The sequence below is a fragment of the Phycodurus eques genome, chromosome 1 (assembly GCF_024500275.1).
Source record: "Phycodurus eques isolate BA_2022a chromosome 1, UOR_Pequ_1.1, whole genome shotgun sequence".
In the NCBI taxonomy this organism is placed as follows: domain Eukaryota; kingdom Metazoa; phylum Chordata; class Actinopteri; order Syngnathiformes; family Syngnathidae; genus Phycodurus; species Phycodurus eques.
Genome location: NC_084525.1, coordinates 46,247,470 through 46,257,393, shown reverse-complemented (window position 1 = coordinate 46,257,393; position 9,924 = coordinate 46,247,470). Strand labels below are relative to the sequence as shown.

The following is a 9,924-nucleotide window of genomic DNA, read 5'->3' as shown; positions in this document are numbered from 1 at the left end:
TCCGGCTTATAGGAAAAAAAACAGGACTATACTGATCATTTCTAACGTGCCTTGACAGAATACGGCGACGTTTTTGTATTACATAGAGTGGTGCGCAAGGGAAAAAAAAAAAAAGTAGAAAAGTAGTACCCCAGTTTGTCACCGAGTGCTCGCCTTCGGTCAACTAAAATGGCCGACACCAACGTAACACGAGTGGACGACCGGTTAGAGCGTCAGCCTCACAGTTCTGAGGACCCGGGTTCAATCCCCGGCCCCGCCTGTGTGGCGTTTGCACGTTCTGCCCGTGCCTGCGTGGCTTTTCTCCGGGCACTCCGCTTTCCTCCCACATCCCAAAAACACGCATAAATTGGAGACTCGAAATTGCCCGTCGGTGTGACTGTGAGTGCGAATGGTTGTTTGTTTGTTTGTTTGTATGTGCCCTGCGATTGGCCGGCAACCAGTTGAGGGCGTGCCCCGCCTCCTGCCCGATGACAGCTGGGATAGGCTCCGGCACGCCCGCGCCCCGCGTGAGGAGAAGCGGCTCGGAAAATGGAGCGATGGATGGATAGTAGTACTAGTAACTACAAATATTTGTGAGTAGAGACAACCCGAGAGTATTTTATTGGAGATATATGATTATATTTATCATTATATCCATTTTAAAATGCCTACGTTCCCCCGAATGGCAGGTTTTGAGATATATAAAGAAGCGAGACAAAGATAAAGCACTTCAAAACGGTGTCCACCATCAACGCGACCGATAACCTGTACAACTCTATTGAAGAACCAAATCTTTTCGAGAGGCGAAGTAAAAAGAAAGAACTTAGATAATGTGGTTGCACAAGTGTGCACACCCTCTGGGCTGGGGCTGCGTTCACAATGAACCAATGACTTTCCAATTCCACCAGCATTGAAAGTACCCTACGCCACTACCTCTCAATCAAGTTCAGATGTTCTAGCGTGCTTTTGCTGACATTTTCGGAGTCACATATCACAGCACAAGCGATGATCCTCCCACAGCATCAGCGAAATCTCATCCAGTCAGTCGAAGGTTTGAAAAGAATTGGCGAGGTATAAATATAGCGGAACACAGTGTCAAGTGGACGCTACCAAAAAGCGCACGGACGCACCTCCAAAAGTGAATGATGACAACTACAGCACGTTGTATTCTAAACGCATCAGTGCAAATGACACGTGAATGACACATAGGCTCATAGAATTGGAACGATCGACGCCCGTTGTGAGACTTTTCAAAGAAGACTTTAAGGACACAAAATACACACAAGACCTGAATCTCAAGACAAACCAAGGCTTCAGAACGAACAACTGGAGCAAAGTTTTCATTCCTAGATTAGCTCCCGTGGCAAGCGGAACGAGGTCGTACACTATTTCGTCTAAAACCTGATATTGGACCCGTTCGTGTGCGTAACTTTTCGTGGTGTTTGACGACTGAACTACTCGTACAGCGTACGGCAAACTGAGCCACGGTTGCCCCGAGTACTCTATCATTAGATAGCATACAATGAGTAGTAGTTGGAGCGTTCAAATTGTAAGAATTGTTTCTATGGGGAAAAAAAATGGCTTGAAAGCAATATTTCCACCCTTTTAATGCAAAAACGTCTTCACCGTAACGTGTTCCAAATGAAGTTTGACGATTTGCAACGTTTTGTGAAAACGCTAACGCCCCTTTTATTTTTCGTGAAAAGCAACACGAACACACGTTAGTGTTGAAAGTGTGCTTCTTACGCAAACGGTCGCTCAAGCCGTCTTTCTCCTTGGCGCCACTAGAGGGAGCCTCGTGATGTTGTTGCAATACACCAGAGGGATGCGTGAGCTAAAGTGCCAGGATGAGGCAGCCGTTTTGCATTCGCAAAACAGCTGTTATTTCGGAGGTATGAATGAATATGTATGAAATCGTCTTCACCGTTATTACGATTGTATAAAGACAAGGGTGTCACGGTGTAGTGAGCAGTTGGGCTCATTCAGACACTTGGGCGACGCATGTAAATTGTGCCATTTTTGGGAAGCTCTTTAAGTCTTGAGCGTTCTGAAAAGAAGTGTATTTCAGTGGGGCGCCGTCACACTCCGTCTTCTTTTTTAAGTTGTTGTTTGTCCCGTTCGGCTGTTAGGTCAAGCAGAAAGGAGGATCGGTAGCCCTTTTATGCAGGAGCAGTTTGACCGCGTCACAGTGGCGTTTGGAAGCTGCCGCTGTGGTTTCTGAGGATTACAATGGATATTTATTGGGAATCAGAGTCGATCAGTCGAACGAAACAAAGTTTCGAGAGGGGAGTGAGAAAAGACAAAGCACTAAGTGTAAACAAGATGAGAAAAGAAAATCCTTACGCATCTAGAACAATGACACATTCGATTTGAGTGTTGTATGGGGCAGTCGTGCTACACCCTGTGAGGGAAGGACAGGACAGGACAGGACAGGGACAGGAGGGGAAGCAGGCAGGACAAGGGTCGTGAACCCAGCTGTACAACGGATGTGCGGTGGGAGTTGCCATGTCAATTCTAAAGTGTGAGTGAGGGGATGCCCGAGCAATTTGCATATTCAATTAGCGAGTGGCCCCACAGGCAGCGAAAAGGTCCCAGGGGTGTGTGCTCAGGAAGGGTTTGCCCCCTTCCTGAGCGCTTATTTTTGGGCATGTTTGTCACCCTTAAATGTTTCCTATCATCAAACAAATTTAAATATGAGTCAAAGACAACACGGTAACACAAAATGTAGTTTTGAAACAGTTTTTATTATTACGGGAGAAAAAAAATCCAAAGTTATCTGGCCCAGTGTGAAAAAGCGATGGCCCACCCTGAGAAATCAAGCGTTTGCCATAACTTGCGATGAGTCTCTTCCGGCGCTGTGGAGAAATTTTGGGCCGCTCACCTTTGCAGAATTGTTGTCAAGTTTCTCAAGCTTGCAACGCCACGGCAGCGCAATAGGACGCAGATCAGCACTTTTGCCTTTAGCCATTCAGAGGGGGACTTGCCGGTGCGTTATGGATCATTGTCGTACTGCGGAACCCGAGTTCGTTCCAGCTCGAGGTCACCGACGGATGGCCGGACATTCTCCTTCAGGATTTTTGGGTAGACTGCAGAATTCGCGGTTCCGTTTGGCGACACATAAAAACATCACACTGCCGCCGCCGCCGTATTTTACTGTTGCTATGATGAAATGCGCCGTTACTTTTACGCCAGAGACACACACCTTCCAAAAAGGTCGACTTTGGTCTCGTCAGACCGCAGAGTATTTTCCCAAAAGTCTCGGGGATCATCAAGATATCTTCCGGCTAAATTGATGCCGCTGGTTTTCGTCTTGGAACATTTTTGCCCAATCTCCTCCTTATGGTGGAGTCCGAGACTTTTTCGCACAAGGCCGTGGAGGTGTGGATTTTTTTTTCCTCCCTTAAGAATAAAAACCTTCCTTTTGGGAGTGATGACCTGATTTTTAGTTAAAAAAAAAGACCTCAAAAACAACAACCATTTTTTTTTTTTTTTTTTAAACTTGGTTAGTCAAAGAACTATCTATAGAATAATCAATTGTAAAAAGATTTGATAGTGACAGCCCGAACCTCCAGTCTCTGTGCCCTGTGCCCTGTGATTGGCTGGCAACCAGTCCAGTCCAGCTGAGCGGCACCCCAAGTGAGGATGGATCCCGGCCTCCGCATTAGCCGCTGATGGCCGCTTCCTGAAACAAGTAACCGAGAATAGGCCGTGCCAGTGTTAACCAGCCTATCCTGGATTACTTGAACCGGGCAGAGGCCCACACGGACGCCTCGCCGGCACTCGAACCCCCCCCCCCCGCCATCCCGGCGGTCGAAACGCAGCGGGCACTTCGGTCCCTCTCCCGCAGTCACCGCGTCGGCCGTCACGCGGGACGAAACGAGCCGTTTTCCTGCTCGCTGCCGTGATTCCTCGTTGAGCGTCCGGCCAGTAGAGGTCTCCGCAGCCCTCGCGCTTCCGCGTGCTGCAAACACATCAGCGCGCTCACGCCGTTTACCTGGCGCGCGATCCCCTCGATCTCGACGGGCACGACGAAGTCCGCTTTGCCGATCGGCTGGAGGGGAAACACACAAAGGAGACGCTCGGTTGGCACGCGCGCTCTCGTGGCCCCCGTGCGTACGTTCGCGCCGTTACGTAAGCGCTCGCCGTACTGCTGCCGTGAATAAATCAAGAAGAGGCAACAGCGGCCTGCACAAACACAATTGACCGCACTCACGCGCAGCCATTTGGCAAACATTCATTAGTATTTCCAAAGCGAAGGCTATTTTCGAATATGTATTTGGAGCATGAATATACAGCGCTGGGAAAATCTAAAGATTACAAAAATAAGCAGTTTCTCCGATTTTCCCGTTTGTTTGAGTAACGTGAAAACGTTGCCCTTATTCCATGAATTGCTGACAACATTTCTCCCAAATGTCCAACATTGTGATTTAGACCTGTGGTTCTCAAACTTTTTACACCAAGTACCACCTCCCAAAATATTTAGCTCTCCAAGAACAAGCATGACATAAAACAGAGGTTTTAATGCTAAAAATGATAGCGGCCAATACCGGGCCTGAAATCTGCAGATAATTGACAAGCATTCAAATTGCATTTGGGGGAAATATATATATATATATATATAAAACCCAAAAACTCTTGAATATGAGTTGTTGTTTTTTTTTGTCAATGTCTTTCTGTCTCCAAAGCGTTCTCTGTCAATCGACTGTCTGTTGTCGTACTAGAGCGGCTCAAACGACCGGAGACAAATTCCTCGTGTTTTTGGACATACTTGGCAAATAAAGATGATCCTGATCAACTGCAAATAAGTGTTTTTGGGATTGAATACATGCGAACAGGTGAATCCGTGGGTGATGCGAATGTGCGGGGGCCAACGTATTGAATACTAATGGAAGCCACTGCAACATGTGGTGCGCTTAAATATACAACATTTAGAAAGTGTACTGAAACAACGATTCAAATAAAATGCTTGGTACATAAGTTAAACATTTGAAAACAAAGAGCTCTAAAAGATTTATTGCGACTGTACTGTATGCAAAAGTTAAACACAGCGGAACTTTACTTAGCAAACGTACTGTACTGGATTAAAAAAAAGTATACTACAAGTTTCACGACAACAATTTGCTCAATTAGAACTTTCAGTTCAGCGATTCCTTCGCAGACCACTAGAGGGCGCACGCGTTCCGCCACAAACGGATTTTGCACATTTATTTTGGGAAAAGGAAAAATGAAGCGGAAAGAGCTCGGCCTCGACGTTCTGAGGGCGCGGGTTCGAACCCCGGGCTCCGCGTTTGCTCTGCGACCCGCGCTCGCGTGGGATTTCTCCGCGTGCGACCGCAAACAGCCACACGCACAAAACATTCACCTCAGCCTCATTAAAGACGAGTCTCGATGGTCGTCAGACACGCTCGCTCGCCGTCGGCCCCGGGTGTAGAAAACTGAAAGTCAAACGACGGCGCCGTCACTTCCCGCCTTGAGGGAACTGCGCGCGAGCGTCTCGTCCAGATCGCAAACCATTTGCGTGCGATCGCACATGCGTTTCAGCCACGTGAAGAACTTCGAAATTCTATTTCAATTCTTCAGCTTGTACTTTTAATGGATACGGATTCAAACGTTTTGATGTCGATTCTCCAAAAAGTAGAAATACACACTTCCTGTTGACAGATTTATTTTCATGCCCATATGTCACCTCGCATTTTCAGCAATAAACCTGTTTTGCACAAGAATAACTAGTTTGTGCATATGGAGTACAAAAGTTACAAAATATTTCTTCGATATCTCTATCTGAACTCGTGCTTTGTGTATTTAACCCCCCCCCCCCCCCCCCCCCCCCGATATTAGCGCAACCGACTTGACGCTATTTCTGCCACTCTATCAATAGCCTACACGACACAGGAACGATTTATCCCTCTGAGTTTTCTCGATTTGCTGCCAGAATGAAATGAATTCTCCCCAAGTTACGTAAGACGCAAATCGTCGACCGCGACACAGCTCGACGACGAGGGCCCGAAGCTCGCATGCTGCACCGGCTCCTCTTTTTTTTCTTTTTTTCTTTTCTTCTTCTTTCTACCCCTTCAACATGCTAATTATCAGTACGGAAACCCATTTCCAACAGCAACGACAACAAAAATGACAAACATATACATAGTTACACACACACGTCCGATTTATATCCACCCACGAAAGAGGCCTGCGATGGATATGGAAAAAAAAAAAAACGGAGCTGCACTGTTCATATTGGAACGGGAAAAAAAAACAGATACACAAAAAATCAATCGGAATTGATCTGCAGTGTGAACATAGCCTGAGTGTTTCGGAAGAAGCCATTTGCAAACATCTGCTTTGACTTTGGAAAACAATTAACATTCTTGCCAATTTTCAGACGTTACAGATCAAACCAGGAACTGAATCCTCAACCGATGTTTGCGCATCTTCCGCACCGTCCGTTTGGAATCACGTCCCGTTTACGAATACGGCCATCGAAATGTAAACGATTTTTCAAATCCGATTCGTCGATTAATTGAAAGAATAATTGGTAGTTGCAGCTGTAAGCGCTAAATAACGTCCCCGCCGTGTTGCATTTGTCATGCGAAGGAAGGCAGGACTCATCTCGCATTCCATTTGTTTATTGGCAGACGTCATCCGTTGAGCTTCTTTCACGCATAAACCGCAACAACGCCGTCATGAGAAGTTGTTGTCATTCCAAATGTTATTTTGCTCTCTTCATTTTTTTCCAGAGTTGATTATTTATGTATCTGCGAATGCACAATGAGGTGAGACTGATCTTAGGGACCCCGCCAGGTTTTCTCATCTCATGTTATTATATTAATCTTGCGTTATTGTGAAAATAAATACATCCAAACGTGGATGGGTTAAGTTGAGCTCACGCAAGCAGTATTTAGCAAAAGTGGTCAGGAATTGAACACCATCAACTTGACTCACTTTACGGCGGCAGCTTCCGCAGAAAACCTTCTCCGGCGGCCCGGTGACGGGTCGGGGAGCCGGACCGTCGGATTTCGGGGCGAGTCCAAAGTCGGGACGGGCCGGCTCGGGACGTCCCCGGCCGCCGCGTGACACAACTGCGTGTTTTAGCGGAGCAACAACACTGGATTAGGGACCCAACTAACGGTCACTTTAATAATCCATTCATTTTGCCCATTCATTTTTGGGGGGGGGGGGGGGGGGGCAGATTTCCCAAAAAAAAAAAAAAAAAAAAAGTCTCAATTTCCATCCCTTCATGCAAAAACAGGACATTATTTGATATTGACAGTGCAGGAAATGCACTCGCAAATTGATTATCATTCAGTTACTGGTTTGGTCTGTCAAAAAAATACAAATAAAAAATCTGCTAAAATATTGATGATTGTTTTTCAATGTGAAAGCGGATGTTTGCAAATGTCTTAGTTGGATGAAACACAATCCACTGCGTGAGGATTTGGAGCATTTTCAAGCGAAGAAAGTCTCGAAACGATGAATCGACTCTCAAAACAGTTCCCGATTAGATGGCTAATGGTTTCGTTGTTGATGTACGGAGCCAAACAAAAACGCCTCAAGGACTCTGGTAGCCCCGCGCGCGCACACACACACACAGCGGGCACATTTTTGGATGTGCTCATCGATCCCGGTGCACAACAAACAGGCTGACTCCATTTATGTTGTTGGGAATCCGCCAATCGTGTCGCCTCGCTGCCATCGGGCTTCGTGCCGAACTTGAAGAAGCAAAACAGAAACGGGGCGAGATTGTCGCCGCGACAAGAACGCGACGGGCGTGTGCGTCCACTTCCGCCGTGACGTCACTGCCGCGGCATTGTCCGGCAGCAGCAAAACTGCGAAAACATTTACACGCAAAGCACAAAAGCCAGCTTCTCCGGCTTCTTCTTCTTCTTCTTGTTGTGCACTCGCGTTGCTCGTCTTCGGGAAGTAAAAAAAGACAAACAAGCTGCAACCTGAGACAGGAAAAAATAAATAAAAAATACTCCAACAGCTTTTGCTCGGCCACAAATCACACAAGAAGAAGAAGAAGAAGAAGAAGAAGAAGAGACAAGTTCAGCAGTTCAAGCGTTATTAATGTGCGACCATTGCTGGAATTCCGCAAGCTAACTGCCACATCTGCTCGAGATGTTCGCTTGCTTTCTTGAAGCACCCCGAACCCAAACGAGCCACCCAAAAGCTGCTCCAAAGTGGCCTCACCTGTTTTCGGGGACACTTGGACGGGCGAGCACAGGACTTCCCATCTGGCGGTCACGCAGCCCCGAAAGCGCTCCCAGCCTGTGGCCGCTCGGCACCGCCGGGCACCCGCGACTGCCTTCCGCCGCTCGTGCCCACCCGCCGACGGCTAAGGGGCGCTAGGAAGCGTTCTTCGAAGGCTCTCCGGACTCGGCTTACCGGCGGCCGGACGAGCGGCTCCTCCTGCCGCCGTGGCCGCCAAGTCGTCACTTTCGCAGCAGCAGCAGTAGCAGTAGCAGCAGCAACAACAACAACAACAACATGGAGGGAGAATCCAGGCAAGCGAACCGAACCGACGACGACGACGACAACAAGCGAGGAAATGGGGCAAGGGAGGCCGGCCGGTTTCAAGCTCCCCCTTACTCCACAACAACAACAACAGCGGCCGCCGGACCCGCCCCGAGGGCCGCGAAAGCACCCGTGACTCGAAGCTAACACTTTGCTCCCACGCGCAAAAAGCGCCCCGCCAGCCCAAAGGGGAGAAAAATCGACTTTTGTCCAATATCCCACGCGTTGTTTTTCTACGCTTGGCACTCGGCGGGTGCCCTGAAACCGACCGCGTGGTCTGATTGGGCGAGCCCTGGCGAGGGGGCGTGGTCGAGGCATTCCTCCCCGTCCTGCCGCACGCGCCACATTCCGGCCAGCAAATAAATAAATAACCATACATTCAAAATCAAGTTGAAACGTTGTATAAAACGCAAATAAAAAGAGAGTACAGTAATTTGCAAATCATTTATATATATATATATATATATATATATATATATATATATATGTGTGTGTGTGGGTGGGTGTATGTATGTATGCTAAACCCTTTTTGTGTGCATATATTCTCTCATTTTGGATGTGATGCTTGTTGTTAAATGTGGGCCAGGGGCATGGTTTCCACCATGTTACATCACCTTTCCTTTTAGCTTTGCAGGTGGAATGCTTTCCCGTTCTCGCTTGACGTACAACTTGTTCGATCGTCCGGGCGGGGTCTCCATTGTGGTATTTTGCACTTCATAATGCACTTGCACACATTTTCAATGGGAGACAGGTTTGGACTGCTGCCAGACCAGTCTAGCACTCGAACTCTTTTTACTATGAGGCATTGTCTCGCTGAAAAAGGACCTTGCTTGGATGGCAGCATTCATTGGCCTCAAACCTGTACCTGTAACCTTCACAGATGTGCAAGTTACCCATGACACGGGCACTAACGCACGCCATACCATCGCAGATGCTGGCTTCTTTTCAGCTTTGCGCCGATAACAATCCGGATGGTCCTTTTCCTCTTCGGCCCACAGGACACCACGTCCGCGATTTCCAAAAACTATTTGAAATGCGGACCGGTCAGACGGCGGCGCACTTTTCCACTTGGCGTCTGCGGTCCGTCTCGGACGAGCTCGGGCCCAGAGAAGCCGGCGGGCGGCGTTTCTGGCTGTTGTTGATATATGACTTTGGCTTTGCCTGGTAGAGTTTGAACTTGCATTTGCAGTTGTAGCGACCAACTGCGTTAACTGACAACGGTTTCCTCAAGTGTTCCGGAGCCCACGTGCCGGCAATATCCTTGACACAATGATGCCGCTTTTTAACGCAGTGCCGCCTGAGGGGGGTCAAAGGTCACGGGCATTCAATGTTGTTTTTGGCCTTGCCGCTTACGTGCAAAGATTTCTCCAAATTCTCTGAATCTTTTGATGATATTACGGAGCGTAGATGATGACATCCCTTAATTCCTTGCAA

The 9,924-nt window shown here is 47.8% G+C and overlaps 1 protein-coding gene across 1 annotated transcript; it reads right to left on the bottom strand.

Annotated features, from left to right (window-relative positions):
- Positions 1 to 2,704: 2,704 nt before the first annotated feature.
- On the bottom strand, positions 2,705 to 8,837 carry LOC133414183 (uncharacterized). Its single transcript, XM_061699375.1, has 3 exons — positions 8,760 to 8,837; positions 8,167 to 8,311; positions 2,705 to 4,030 (listed from the first exon to the last, which is right to left on the bottom strand). The coding sequence occupies exons 1-3, from the start codon at positions 8,835 to 8,837 to the stop codon at positions 3,510 to 3,512; spliced, it is 744 nt and encodes a 247-aa protein (XP_061555359.1). The 3' UTR covers positions 2,705 to 3,509.
- Positions 8,838 to 9,924: the final 1,087 nt, after the last annotated feature.

Excerpts from the sequence above, each read along its gene's own strand:
- LOC133414183 (XM_061699375.1), bottom strand. The coding sequence starts at position 8,837 with ATGTGGCGCGTGCGGCAGGACGGGGAGGAATGCCTCGACCACGCCCCC. Across the intron at positions 8,312-8,759 it reads TCGCCCAATCAGACCACGCG|CCGTCGGCGGGTGGGCACGA; the intron begins GTCGGTTTCAGG and ends AGCGCCCCTTAG. Across the intron at positions 4,031-8,166 it reads CCAAGTGTCCCCGAAAACAG|CCGATCGGCAAAGCGGACTT; the intron begins GTGAGGCCACTT and ends TTTCCCCTCCAG.